Genomic DNA, 15,749 nt, shown 5'->3' with positions numbered 1-15,749 from the left:
GACTTGTTTTCTATGGGACATAAAGAGTGAGTTTTTGAAGAATATATTAAGCGTGATGACAGTGAATGAGGACATTCAATCCCCAATGACAAAAAAGAGAATTCACACATGGTCCATAAAACTAGTGCACTGTAATCTTCTGAAGCCATATGGTAGTTTAGTGACTGAAATTGAAGTCTATTTACTGAAACAAATCTGTTCATGAGAGAAGCAGCAATGTCTGATTTGTATTTGAATCGTTTGAGTCAGTTCTTGTAAATGAATGTAAATATAAATGAGTGATTCCATTCACTCAGTGAAGAATAAGAAAAATCGGTAAATAACAATATATATTTTTTTATATATATTTTTTTTTAGATAATTTTGAATTATAGTGCACACATCATTGGAGCAACAATTTGAGCAAAGTTACGACTAACCCTTTAACAAAAGTGCATATGTACTGTATATGTGAGTCAACAAAAGAGATGTGTGTCCATATATTTCAAGTTGACGCCCTATATCCTGTTTTAAAACTATTTGTGAAAGAGAAAGAGCGTTGTTTGTAATACCAACATCTCCTGATCTTCTCTGGATAATCTTGTCATTGAATCCCTGCATGTACTTGATAACAGCATCAGATCACTTTATGCAAACCCAACAGCAGTGGCGTGTAGAACAGAGGCTGGGGCAGGACTGTCCTGCTACTCTTGCATCTCCCCACAGGGTGAAGGGAGAGATGAAGGTGGAGATGTCCTCCTTCCATCCACTGTGCTTAGGCCTGCCTCTCAGGCTCCTGGCATTCCGCTCTTGCCTGCTGTCCCTGGGCAGTCATGCATGGTCTCCCTCTGTTTCTGCAGACAGTAGAGATGAGAGAGATGGGGCGGGACGGTTACTCGGACACTGAGCACTATCTGCCGATGGAAGGCCATGGCAGGGCTGCTTCCATGCCTCGACTCCCAGCAGACAACCAAGTGAGCGCCTCATCCTGTCATTCCTTTGTGTTTCCCCCCTTCCTTTTCTTCTACCCCCTTTTCACATCTGTCTTTCCTTTCCTGGCCCTCCAAACAACCCACTTTCCATTGCTGCCTTTGCATTAAACAAATGTGTCCATTGACCAGATAAAGCAAAGAGAACCCATTATAGCATCTGCAATGGATTGATGTCCTGTACAAGCAAGTGTGAGGGTGAGTTACAAACAAGTGAATTATGTTAAGTCACTAATTCCTAACCACTTTAAATGGCTGAAAGATGCATCAGATCAAGTATACAGCCATGCAGTCTCTTGAGTGGAAGACTGGAAGTTGGCATAGCAGCCAGTGGCGAGCAGTGACATTTTTTTAACCAGGTATGCTGGGTGGCGCGTTTTGTCAAAAATGCACCTGGTACAGAAACTTTGGATGGGCTTATAATAAGCGAGACGCTCGCGTTCGCTCTAGACAGAGTGTTAGCTGCTCAGTTGCTTGCTCTCATGACACACAGCAACACAGCTAAAGTATTCCTTATATGTTTGACCTGTTATTGAAAGTAGCCTACATTTACCTGTTAATGCCTTCACATGCACCCGTAAAAGCTTGAGCTGTGTTTGAGTTGAGTCAGGTGCGACTTGCAAAAAGGCAGTTTTTAAACCAATGAGAATGCGGGACAATGATGACGATACATAACAACAGAGCGTAGGCGCCAAAGCTGTTCTAGATCCGCTTACCCGAAACCCTTCTTAACTGGCAGATTTGAAGAAAATTTCCGTCGTTCGTCAAATAAATAAATTAATGACAGAGAGTTACATACGTATTGCCAACATTTCACCTCAAAAAAGGAAATTTATAGAACTGTATAATGTTAATGTTAAGTAGCAAGTCCACGAATGGCTTGGGTATGCAGAGCATTCGCAGCTTTATGTTTAGCTGTCCAAATACTTTGTGTCATGTTGTGTATCAATCTTCATAACAGATAAAATTCAAAAGAAAAAAAATTGCCTTTTAATGCTGTGAATTAATAGGAAAACATGTTGGGCGCAGAACAGATCCATGATCTTCATCCGCATACCTGTCATAAATATGCATTTTAAGTATAATTATCAGAATATGTGTTTGATGTGATGTATTCAAGGATACATATTTTTTTGCATTCAAACACTCTCTTATTATAATTGTCTAGATATATGATATCTAGCATATTACAACATGCACCCTCTTTACTTGTGATGCATATTTGATGCAGGTCTAGAACAGGTAGAATTTGTGTGTATGTGTTTTTCTTTTATTTTCTTTTTTCCTTATCATATTTCTCACCACTGGCCTTTGAGTGAACGCCTCCTCGTTCATACAGACCCAAATATACACATGTCCTTGCCACAATAAGCAGTTTTATACAAAAAGCAGTATGTCACACAAATAGGACATCTGAATGCTCTGTGATCATAAAACACAATACCCAGATGACATACTACATTCTCTGGGATTTTGTAGCACACTTTGCTATCCCATGTTGCTGTGGGAACTGAGAAGCTGAGAGATTAGAAAAGTAGTTTTTTTCTCTCCCTGAATTAATCATCTAATCATGCTGTCTCATTATAGAATATGTCTTTTCTTCTCTCTTTCTCGTTTTCTTTTCTCTTTAAATTCTTATTTTCCTTTTTGGGTTTAGCTAACTCTGACTTCCTCCCTCAGTAAAGAAGTTACTCAGTGTTCGTATAGTATCTTTACAGTATTTTACTATTGTAAATTAAGCTTTGCATTAACTGTATTTACAGTGCAGTATTACTTTATATAAGTGCTAAAGTGTATATATAAATTCTGTTTTGCCCAAGTTTGAACTGCATCATTCAGGGTCATAAAGCTCAGTGGAATTTGATGCTGAAGCAAACAGTGACTTGGGAGTTGGTACTGAGATGTGGATTTGTGTGAGCATGTGTATGTGTGTGTGTTTATATCTCCCAAGTTTATGTATGTACACTGCCGTTCAAAAGGTAGGGGTCACTAAGATTTTTTTTTTTAAGAAATTAATTATTGGATTCAGCAAGGATGGATTATATTGATCAAAAGTGACAGTAAAGATATTTATAATGTTAAACCACAAAAAATATTTAGCAGCACAACTGTCAATCATCATATTAGAATGATTTCTGAAGGATCATGTGACACTGAAGACTGGAGTAATGATGCTGAAAATTCAGCTGAAAATACAGATTCACAGGATTTAATGACATTTTACAATATATTAAAAAAGAAAACAGTTCTTTAAATTGTAATAATATTTCACAATATTACTGTTAAGCTGTAATTTTTTATTTCAAATAAATGCAGCCTTGGAGCATAAGAGACTTCATAAAATAAAAATAAAAAACAATTTTTTTTTAAATCTTATCGATCCCAAACTTTTGAACAGTACACAGTGAGAGAGTAATTTACATACATTTCAGAAACCAAGTACAAGAGAGTTTTGTTGGTGTGGTCTCATGCTATACGTACTGTATATGTGTGCAGTGTTGTAGTAGAATACCTCTCTATGGCCACTGTGTCTTGTGATGATCACTGTACCGTTCCTCACCGTATCATTCTGTGTGGTGTACTGTGACGTGTCTCTAACACTGCCTCTGGCCCTCAGTTTGTGTGCTGCTGTGGTAAGTGTCTTTTTCCGTCTCCACTGCTTCTGTGTCTAACCAGGTTCTCTGTGTCTTTCTTTTCTCTCTTTATTTATATATCTCTCTCTCCTTATTCCCTCCCCTCTTTCGCTCTGTTTTTGGCCTCCCCATCCTAATTTACTGCATGAACCCCATCTCCACCTTTTTCTTCTTTTGAGTGCAATCTTTGTTTCTCTCTCCTTCTCTTTCATGCCTGGGGTCACCCACTGTTAATGTGCCTTGTCTTGTGTAAATGCGGCCCTATGTGCTTCATATGTGTGTATTTGTATGGACATATTTTTGGCGTGTGCTTTTATGGAAATGGCTGTATAGCAGCCAAGGAGGAAAGGACGGCACCGGGGAGATAATCTCACTGTATGTGCAACCTCTCTCGTTCATTATTACTTTTTTCTCCATCATCACTCAGTTTGACCCTGTCTGACTCTAACATCTGTCTTTCTGTCTCTCTGGCCAATTCTCTGGAAATCACATCATTTGTGCCCAAATATTTTATGAGAAAATACTAGAAAAAACGTTCAATACTGTAACGCTGTTGTTGTTGTTGTTTTTTTTGTTTTTTGACATTCATTTAAAAAAAAAGACCCATTATTTCAGCCATTGTAGCAAACTTAATTCAAAATGTTCGATGAAATAATAGTCAAATTTAACTGAAAAAATTAAGGCAATTAAGGAAGAATCATATGTAATATTTAACATATGTATTTAAAAGAAAATTATATATATATATACACAGTTATAATCTAAATTATTCAACCCCCTTTGCAAATCAGGTTTATAGGCAAAATGTACAGACTTTACAGTCTGTAATACAGACTTTTAGCTGTTTGCAATGAACAAATCAAATAAAAGTAATTGAAATAGCTCAACACAACAAATGTTTCAAGTGGTTTCCCCAAATTCAACTGAAAATACAACTTTTGATGACTTCTGCAATCTCAAAATTATTCAACCACTTCATGGCAAGCATCTTTAGTACTTAGTGGAACACCCTTTTGCTGTTATGAACTGCTGCAAACGAGATGTATAACTAGACACCAGGTTCTGGTAGCGTTTCTGAGGTATCTTAGCCCATTCCTCGTGAGCAATGGCCTCCAGTTCAATAATATTCAGTAACCGCCTTCTTCAAATCCCACCAGATATCTTCTATAGGGCTTTTCACACTGCGCTTAACCCTGGGTTACCGTTGTTCTAAACACTGCTTTTAACCCCGGGAAAAGGAGCGTTTCACACTTGTAATTTAGATGCGGGGTTAGCACCGCTTTTTAACCGGAGTTTTGAAACCCTGCTCTGGAGCAGTGCAAGCACCTCTTTTGCGGTGTTATCTCCGCATTGCGGTGCCGAACTTGTACAGTGCGAAACGATGTGGTGTTAGAATGTTACAACTAGATGCTAGCAACCAACAACCAATCGCGTGCCTTATATTCATGCGCTTTGGGCAGTCACTGAAACAACGTACGATGTATATAAACAGTCGTTTCTGCGTATGATAGGAAAAATATCAAACGGCGATGGAAAAAGTGGCAATTGGAGTGAAGAAAAAAACTTGATATTACAGGATGCGCAATGCTAGAGCTTTTATGTAAGCAGGTCACATGCTGTGTTTGTCAAGTCAGTAACACTGACATTGCAAATATGCAAATATTTTGAAACTTTAACCCAGGGTTTAGGAATGTGCAGTGTGAAACTTCAGCTTATGAATACCCAGCATTAACTGTTAACCCCGGGTATAGTATGAGCAGTGATAAACGTGAATAAAGATAACCCAGGATTCCGTTTACCCAGGGTTAACTATTTCAAGCATGAAAAGCCCTTATGGGGTTCAAGTCAGGTGACTGTGATGGCCACTGTAGAATCTTCCAGGACTTCTGCAAACAAGCCTTGGTGGAATTTGAGGTATGCTTGGGATCATTGTCCTGTTGGAAGGTCCAATGACCCCCAAGCTTCAGCTTCCTCACTGACGGCATGGCGTTTTCTCCTAGGATTTCCTGATTTCGATCTTGCCTTCCACACGCTGCAAAGCAGCCCCAGAGCATCATCGAGCGCCACCATACTTAACTGTAGAAAGACTGTTCTTTTCAGCAGATGCTTCATTCTTCTTCCTCCAGACATATCACTGATCCATAGGGCCGAAAAGATCCAGTTTTGTTTCATCGCTCCACAGAACAGAATCCCTTCTGTGGCTTATTTAAATGAGTTTGAGCACTTTTCTTGTGCTTTTGGGTCAGTAGTGGTGTACGTCTTGGAGTTCTGGCATGGAAACCGCATGCGTTTAGTACTCGCCTTACTGTGCAAGCCTGTTGCCACCAAGTCTTGCTGCAGGTCTTTTGCAGTCACTCGAGGGTTTTTCTGAACCTGTCTTCTCAGAAATATGGTTGCATATGCTTGAGACAAATCCTGTTTTGCAGATTTGTGCTATTGTGAGGGATTCTATTCAGGGGGTTGAATAATTTTGAGAGTTATTTTTTGCCAATAAACCTGATTTGCAATGGGGGTTGAATAATGAATGTGTATATGTACATATGTATGTATGTATATATATATATATATATATATATATATATATATATATAGCATTATTATTTGTACAGCACAAACATATTTTTAGATTTGTGTGCAAATAAAACCACACAAAACTCCTTGTCTGCCTCCTCCTAATTTATATCTGCTATCTTTGTGCTTTGCAACACTCATTATGTGCTGTGCTCATGTGCATGTTACATGTTATATGCATATGTCTCCACAGTCTTTGTGCGTGAGTCTGCAATTATCTGTGCTATGACTGTGAGCGTGTGACTGTGTTGCTGAGCAGAGATGTGTGTTTAGGTTTTCAATGTGTCACTGGGAGAAAAGAGGGACTTTCTAAGGCGTTTTTATTTTTCATTTTATTTGTTATTTTATTATTTTTAGAAAAGTTTGGATGTGTTATTGAGTAACACTTACATCTATACTGGAATATAGTTGTTGAATGCAACACATGATGAAGGAACAACCACTTGTCCTCATTTTAAATAAAAAATAAAAAACCTAAAAATCTAATGCTACTGTGATGGAAGTGGGTGAGAAAAAAATAATACATATGGTTGCTTTCTATAAAATGCAAAACTGTAAGGTAACATTCCTGTTTAACAAACAACACTGTTTATGTTTTCAAAAAAAGAGATATAAAAATTGACTTGCTGCACTCTCCTAGTCTGTATTTGCTCCAGGTTACACAGCAAATGGGTGTATGATTTCTATTTGTATCAGATTTCTGCAAGTGAATCAGTAACTGAAAACTCTTGATGGTATGTAATGTTCCATCCACAACTCTAGGTGTCAGTGTTGATGGTGTTTGATGGTGAAGCTGCACCAAAACAGTCAAATTCATGCTTTTTTTGAGATGGAAAGGCTCTAATCAGACTAGAGCAAAGGGTCCAGGGCTTGAGCCACTGCAAACCACCCCACTCTGCACATCCCTCTTCCTGGACCATATATGTGGTGTTGCCCCACACATTCTCTCTAAAGCCTGGACAGCCCCCTCTCTTCGCTCTTTGCGGTGTGCATGACTGTGAGTGATGGATAGAGGGGTCTGCTGGAAGAAATGTGCTTCTCTCAAATGTTGTAGTAGAATGTTTTCATAACCAATGAGTATTTTGACTTCATAGATTCAGTCCTGGATGCATGCGGGGCACGACCTTTTGCAGCTATCTTTCAGTTTCTCTCTCTTTTTTCATATTTTTTCTATCTTTCTCCTCTTCTCGGTCTCTGCATGGTGAATGGTGATTTTGTTTATTTGTTCGCTGGTATCGTCTGAGTGTGTTCGTCAGGTCATACACAATAAAATCACACCAACTCCCAGACCTGCAGAATTTAACACAAGTTTGAAGTCATCATATTGCCCATTTACACCTGGTATTAAGATATGTTTGGGTAGATACGATCACAAATGGTTTACACTATCTACAGACGTAAGCAGGGTGCTTGTCTTTTTTTCCAATAAAAATATCTAACAACATCAATTTACTTGAGAAGCAAAAGTATGTAAAATAGCATGACTTGTTGTTTTTGGATATATATATATATATATATATAAATATATATAATAGCATATAATATATATAAATTTTTTTTTTTTTTTTTTATCTTACTGACCCCAACCTATTGAATGATGATTCAAGTGATGTGTATATTCACAAAATTGTATACTGTTTCCCTTATATTATCAATATATTATATTATCAAAAGTGGCCACAGGAGACTTATAAGTCTCAGCTGACCGCTTGTGTCGGGATCACCCGAGACGGATGTTAATACCAGGTGTAAACAAGGCCGTACATTCGCACGACCATCTGCCTGCCGTTACTAAATACTACAGAAATGAAGCTCCCTTCTCAAATCTTCCAGACCCATCTATTTCCAATAAACAGAAAACTCTCTCTTCCTTCGCTCCCTTTTCTTTTCTCTCCCTACCTCTTTCTCTGTCCTGTGCCGACTCTTTCAGCAGACCATCACCGATAACAGTCCTATGAAGCGCTCAGCTTCATCTCTGGGACACGGGCGTCCAGGCCGATCATTGCGGGGTGAGGACTATGCCATGGAAAGGGTCATCCCAGAAGAGGGTCACAGACATGGGCATCGCCATCGAGACCGCAGTCACCGCGCGTCAGAGCGGTCCCTGAGCCGCTACACTGATGCTGATACAGGTCAGAGACGAAAGCATATATGGGCCATTCTACAGAATTGGTGCAAACTGCTGTCCCACAACCAAAAAACACATTTAAAAAGCATTTAAGAGTTCAAATTTTAGATGTTTACAAAGATCCTTCTATCATCTTTTGAATCCCACAATATAATTTAAAATATCAGTAAGCTTAATATATATATATATATAAAATCATCATTTATTGGGTACTTTCAATTGGGAGGTGGCTGTCCCGAACCCTAACCCCTAAATTTCAGCTTGTGAAAATGATATTGTCATTTATTTTATATATATTTTTAAATCATTAAAACTTTAATAAAAAAAATGTTTCCCGCATTTTCAAGTCACTACCGAAACAGCGTATGTTTTAGTTCATTGGCTGAGACTGATTTTAACCACACCCCGACATTTTTGATCAGGAAATATTCCTGTGTGCCTCTCTCTCATAGCTTCTCTTTCATTGTAGATAGGTACCATCATTTTGAGGAAAATGTGTTCAAAAGTCTGAAAATCTGTGTGTAACTTTAAGGAACGTCACTACCAAACACCTTTTTTCTGCAATTAAGCAAACTTTTTTGGGTGCTATTCCATAAAATTTTGTTTTTATGTGTGTACAACTGTTCAGAACTGTGCTAGGTAACCATGTGCGGGGTTATCATCTTTGAACTAGGCTCATAAGTATCTTAAATTGTCACTACCGAAACGTGGTTAAGTTTCGGTTGTGACATCATGGTTTTTTGAGTATTATTCGATAAAATTTAGTTTTTGTGTGTGTATAACTGTTCAGAACTGTGCTAGTTAATCATGTGCTGATTAGCATCTTTGAATTAGGCTCAAAAATAGCTAAAATTGTCACTACCGAAACAGTCAAGACCGTAACGTCATCATTGTTTTGGTAGTGACAAAAGCATAATCATTTATTTGGGGGAAATAAACAGATCTTTCGTACAGTTAGTATCTTGGTATGTTTTAGTATGTGAGTTAAAATTCTGTACCAATACATTACTGTCACTACCGAAAATGTGCCGTCACGACCGAAACATGGATGTTTTGTCTAAAATAAAGTATATTGAATTATCAACTAAGATGTTATTATAGTGTTTGGTTCAATGTATATTCAAACTAATGAATCTTTAACTTTGAAATCAGTATTATTAACTCATTCAAAATACAACAAATCTTATAAATGACACTTGAAATATTGTTAAAATTGTAATTGTTACTGATTTACCTGTGAAAACTTTTTTTTAAAATGGCAAAAAATATGTTTACAAGGTAGATGTAAACAAAATATTAATTGGTCAACATAATCCTTCTTATTAAATTATTTATTATTGTGTTTCGGTTGTGACAAATTTGGGGAGAGGAAAAATCTTTCTGAAATCTTTCTGAAAATACAGTATGATCATTAACTGCACTAGAAATGTGTACCTTGGATATTATACAATTTGCATACATACAAAATTTGTGTAAAAAGACACATTTTTGCAAGACGTTTCCAACTCTGACTTTGAACCAATTCTGTAGAATGGCCCATATATTTCTGTGTATAAGAGAATAGGAGAGCTAATACTAGTACCATTTTTCTCTCTCTGGCTGTGGCCTAGCAGGTCTTGGTACTGATCTCAGCACCACCACACAGTCAGGAGACCTGCCATCCAAGGAGAGGGACCGGGGCCGGGCCAAAGACCGCAAGCACCACCATCATCATCATCACCACCACAGTTCTGTAGATAAGGAGCACTACGGACATGAGAGAGAACGAGGGGACTACAGCCACAGACAGTCTAGAGAGGGAGACCGCCGCTGGTCCCGCTCACCGAGTGAGGGCAGAGAGTGCCTGACTCACAGACAGGTGGGCAATTCATTCATAATGAACATGTGCTCATAATGCATCTTATCACAGTTGAGCATTTCTGCAGCACTGAAGTAAAAAAAAAAAAAAATCTCTTAATCAGTATTTTTGCCTTCACTGTTTTCTGGTAAAATGATCAAAACATCTTTTTTTTTCTTTTTTTTTTTTTAGGGGTACATTTACAAAGAAAAAAAAAACTATTTTGCCAACAGTAAAACATAAATTTTTATTCTGTATTTTTTACATACGTACACACACACACACACACACACACACACACAAAATCCGGAAAGTATTCACAGCGCTTCACTTTTTCCACATTTTGTTGTTACAGCCTTATTCCAAAATGGATTAAATTCATTATTTTCCTAAAAATTCTACAAACAATACCCCGTAATGACAACGTGAGAGAAGTTTGTTTGAAATCTTTGCGAGTTTTTTAAAAATGAAAAATGAAAAAAAAATCACATGTACATAAGTGTTCATAGCCTTTGCTCAATACTTTGTTGAAGCACCTTTGCCACCAATTACAGCCTCAAATCTTTTTGAGTATGATGCTACAAGCTTGGCACACCTTTTTTTGGGCAGTTTCTCCCATTCTTCTTGGCAGAACCGCTCAAGCTCCATCAGGTTAAATGGAATTGCTGCATTCATCTTCCCCTCGATCCTGACTAGTCTCCCAGTTCCTAATGCTGAAAAACATCCCCACAGCATGAGGCTGCCACCACCATGCTTCAATGTAGGGATGGTATTGGCGGTGTTATCCTGACATGACGCTTGCCATTCAGGCCAAAAAGTTCAAGCTGTGTGTCATCAGACCAGAGAATTTTGTTTCTCATGGTCTGAGAGTCCTCCGGGCGGGCTGTCATGTGCCTTTTACGGGGAGAGCCGGGGCTGCCGTTTGGGCCACTCTACCATACAGGCCTGATTGGTGGAGTGCTGCAGAGGTGGTTGTTCTTCTGGAAGGTTCTTCTCTCTCCAAAGAGAAATGCTAGAGCTCTGTCAGAGTGACCACCGGGTTCTTGGTCACCTCCCTGACAAAGGCCCTTCTCCCCCGATCGCTCAGTTTGGCCGGGCGGCAAGCTCTAGGAAGAGTCCTGGTGGTTCCAAACTTCTTCCATTTATGGATGATGGAGGCCACTGTGATCATTGGGACCTTCAGTGCTGCAGAAATTGTTCTGTACCCTTTCCCCGATCTATGCCTCGATACAATCCTGTCTCAGAGGTCTAGAGACAATTCCTTGGACTTCGTGGCTTGGTTTGTGCTCTGAGCATAAGAAACTTCTTTCAAAAACATTCAAACAAACTGTGTTTTTATTTTTTTACTGGAAAACAAGACAAAAATACTGATTGGGAAAATGATTTAATGATTTTTGCAGAGAAGCCATGTTTCTTGTATTACAACAGGATGTAAAAGATCAATTTTTTAAAAAAAAAGGTCTGTTGTTGAGTCATTTTATGCTGTTTGTTATCTAAATAATATTAATAATACAATATCTGATAGTCAGGCCCAAAAATGATGTGATCAGTCTAAATTTCAGTTTCATTTGAATTGACATTAACTAGCCTAGTTTGTCAAGAACAAACCTGAAGTTATTTTCACAGCTGCAACAGAATTCAATTCAATTCTTTTTGTTTTTTGTTTGTTTTTTCTTCCTTGTGTCCTCTCTTTTCCCTGTGATATGTTGCTTAATTTTGGTCGTTTATTTTATGGCTGTTTGCATCGGTCGCTTTGCTCTACTGCTTTGCAATGTCTCTCATTCTTGCATTTCTCTCTCTCTCTCTCTCTCTCTCTCTTTTATGACTGCGCTCTTTCCTCTCTTACTGCGGTGTGTGTTTGTGTGTGTGTGTGTGTGTGTGTGTGTGTGTCACCTCCTACTGTCTTTCTTCTTGTTGTGTGGTTAATTTTGTGGTTCTGTTTTATTTGCCTTGTTCCATTTTCATGTAGGGCAGTAGTTCAGTAAGCGGCAGTCCAGTCCCCTCCACCTCCGGGACCAGCACTCCCCGCCGCGGCCGGCGTCAGCTACCCCAAACCCCTGCAACGCCCCGGCCCCACGTCACCTATTCTCCCGTGGTCCGTAAGCCCATCGGTGGCACCCCCCCTCCCGGCCAGCAGAACCGACTCCCTACCCCGACCTCCCGTCGGTTCAGTCCGCCTGGCCCCGAGCCCCCGCTTCCCCCTCACCACCACCCGTCGCCTCCCCACCACGGCTCTCCCCGCTCCTCCCGTCATGCGCACTGGGGCCCTGGTCCTACGGAGAGTGTGGAGGGCGACGGTTTCTACGACGACCAAGACTACGAGTTCAATCACAACGAGCCTCCATCTTACGAGCAAAGCCCTGTGCAGGGCAACCCTCACCCACATTCCCCCAGGACTTCCCGCCACAGCACCCCCTCTCAGGGCCACCCGCGGCGCATGCCGAACGGCTACCGTTCGTCCTCGCCCTCTCCGCACCACCACGCCCCCACCCACCCGGGAACGCATAAGCCTCCTCATCCCAGAGGGCCCAGGAAGGGCCTCCATGAACCCTACAGTGAGACTGATGAGGATGACTGGTGCTAGCCTCTGGGACGGGGAGGGGCGAGTCCTTCCGCACTTTTCTGGAACGGACTGCCACCACGCAGAGCGTAGGCTCACAGTAAAACAATACTCTCGCTGGATTGGCAGATCTGTCCGGGGAAACGCTTGGCAGTGCGCTGAATGTCCACAGGGGAAATCAAGGCATGATTCGTTTCTTTCTATTTCTTGTTTCTTTTCCATTTCCTCTGCTGCCAAGTGTTTCCCTGAAAGCGACGGACCGCTGACAGTGAATACGAAGACTAACGAATATGAAATCCTGTTCCTAGCCTTTTTCTGAAGAATACAAAAAAAATGTTTTGATAAGGAGGAGGAATGTCTGAACTTTTTTCCCCCAGGACATTTCATGCAGTCCCTCCGGAAATGAGACGCTACAAACTCTTTAGCACTCGTTTAAAAAAAAAGGTGGATCACTTTTTATTTCACAGAACTTGACTGGAGATTCGTTTATTGCAAAAATCAGTCCAGATGCTGGGAAATATCGATGAGTTTTATCATCTATGTTTACTGTTAATAATTATCCCAGTTGAGGGGGAGGCGTGCGGGTAAGTTGTGGGTGGGAGATGGAGGTGAACTCACCTGAACTAAAATAGGAAAGCCCACCCTGCACTTCAGCCCCCCAAATGCAAGAAAGAAGAATCATAAACAAACAGACAAAACAGGAGAGAAAAACGCAAAGCTCCTCACTATTTCTTCTTCTTCAGCTTCGTCTTCTGCTTCTCATTGGAAACACTGGAGTTTGAATCTTCTGTTTCACTGCCCAGCTTTGTTTGAACTCCTAAAAAATGAATCCTTTGGAAATCCTGCATGATTGAAAAAAAAAAACAAGTTAAAAAATACACAGAAACTTTGGATAAAAGGGGGAAGGGGGGATAAATTCTTTGGCTCCTTTGTCATGTCCGTGACGTTCTTTCTCTCTCCCGTCGACGCCCCCCGTCTCTCTCTCTCTCTCTCTCTCTCGACTCTCTGAGATCCCTCTCTCCTGAAGGATAGGGGAGATGAAGCCATTGCTAACGTTCAAACTACTAGTAAAAGGGTGACCAGAGAGATGTTCGCAATTTTGTTGTACCAGATTTGGTGCCAAATACCACATACAATAAAGATCGTGAATCCAAAATGAACAGATAGCACAATTACTTTTTAAGCTTGAGACATTTGATAACATTTTATTTACATTCCTCTATCACTGTATAGATAATTTGCTCACTTGCACAAAAATGCAGATATAGTAGCACATAAAATATACAAACATATAACAGGCAAAGGATGAATAAACATGCTCTTCCAGTCTTCCAGGGTACACACACAGAGAGAGAGAGATATGGGGGAGAAGAGATAGAGAGAACCTCTCCATCTTTACATATGATTTCATGTTGATAATGACAATGTGTGTATAAAGATGATCACATAAATAAGTAATGATAAGTGATGATGAAGATAATGATGATGATGATGATGCTTTTAATTTCATTTTCTACCTGTTTTTGTATTTGACTGCCACTCTTTGTATTGCCATACTTGTTTTCATGTGAGTTTTGTGTAGATGGTGTGTGGAGCTCTGTGATAGTGATCCATTATGGGCCATGACAGAAACCCATCTGACCTTCAGCTGACGTCCTCGGTAGCTCGACGACTTGGACTGTTTCTATGGAAACACTTTCTCAGCCATATCAGTGAGCGTTAATGACAGTTTGAAGCATGCATCTGATCTCAAGTCTCTGTAACTGTGAACACTTTTTATCAAGAAGGAAAAAAAAATGAAAAAGAAAGTAGAGGAAGAGCTGACTAGTTATCAACCATTTTGATAGAAACATGATATAAACGTCTTAGAAGCGTTTAGATGTTAGTTAACAAGAATTAATTAGGTTGGTGTAAAAATCTTATATTTTATAAAAATCTTTACTGTCATAATCTTCCTTTTAAATGCTGATTTTTATTTATTTTTTTATAATTATTTATTAATAATTATTTCTTTTATACCAGTTGTTTTCAACCAGGGGGCCAGAAGTAAACAATGACTTCAATTATTAAATCAATTAGTTTTAATATATTCAAATAATCTAATCGCATAATAAATTGTAGTTAATTAAAACTCCCCCCAAAAAGATACAAAACAAGCAGCTTTGTCATGATTATAAAAGACATACCAGAAATGGGGGGCCTTCAAATCAAAAAGCTTGAGAACCATTGCTTTAAACTGACCTAAAAAAAAAAATAAAAAAAAAATCCCTAAGACATTTCAATGTGTAGGTAGGCTAAATGTGAGAAGGTAACTGAGCTCCACTACCTCTACTCAATCAGCAGATGGCGCTGTGATCCACATTGTTCGGCAGCCAGAGGTTCTGGCTCTGTCAGTCTCACCTTTTTCTGTTCCATGTTTGTCAATGACCTGTACATTGAGAGTCGTAATATGTGTCTGTCACCGATGGTGCACCGTTCTGTGTTCAGGAAATGTAACACAGCCAGTCAAACTGCACAGGAACATGTAACACAGCCAATCAAACTGCATGGGTGAAACAATGACCGGGCCTTTTCTGCCAAAACTTGTCTCTTGTGTCCCACTGATCTTTGTGTCTCTTCGGCACACATTACCATTGCCATCTCAGTATTCTTTACGAGGCAGAAACCTCTGTGGAATGACTCCGCATACACAGACACGCTGCCGATCGAGTCCAACTTTGCAGCATGTGCAAATTAGACGATGTATGTAGCATTTACTACCACATTTTCACGTACAGTCCCACTTGAGTGAGTCCTGTATGTAGCACTACTGATGAAATTGTGGCTCTCCTTTAAGACTCTATGTATAAGTGTGCCCACAACTGGTGAGTATTGTCTTAGAGGATGTAAACACAAGATACAGAATCCAAGTTTCATGTCTCCCCTTGCTAGTTGAGCATTACTAGATTCTGTGGTCATTGTTTCTTTGAGAACTGCATTCTTATTACTGAGATTAATCAGTGCCTTATTCAGCATTATTTAGACTGCACGTCTCTTTACACATTTATACAGC

At 39.6% G+C, this 15,749-nt stretch overlaps 1 protein-coding gene across 3 annotated transcripts in view; it reads left to right on the top strand.

The window, feature by feature from the left end:
• Window positions 1-15,283, top strand: part of cacna1aa (calcium channel, voltage-dependent, P/Q type, alpha 1A subunit, a) — a 116,326-nt gene extending 101,043 nt beyond the window's left edge. For 2 of the 3 annotated variants that reach the window (XM_084117455.1, XM_084117453.1), the window contains exons 45-48: window positions 840-953; window positions 8,103-8,304; window positions 9,914-10,158; window positions 12,107-15,283. In XM_084117455.1, the coding sequence (XP_083973581.1) occupies window positions 840-953; window positions 8,103-8,304; window positions 9,914-10,158; window positions 12,107-12,721 (1,176 nt within the window). In that variant the 3' untranslated portion in view covers window positions 12,722-15,283. The remainder of the gene's footprint in view (window positions 1-839; window positions 954-8,102; window positions 8,305-9,913; window positions 10,159-12,106) is intronic. The other variant, XM_084117454.1, reaches the window with a different exon arrangement.
• The last annotated feature ends 466 nt before the right edge of the window (window positions 15,284-15,749 follow it).

This window comes from Abramis brama, assembly GCF_963993115.1.
Source record: "Abramis brama genome assembly, chromosome: 1".
Taxonomy (NCBI): domain Eukaryota; kingdom Metazoa; phylum Chordata; class Actinopteri; order Cypriniformes; family Leuciscidae; genus Abramis; species Abramis brama.
Note: the sequence above shows the minus strand (reverse complement) of the source record. Positions and strands in the feature narration are given on the sequence as shown.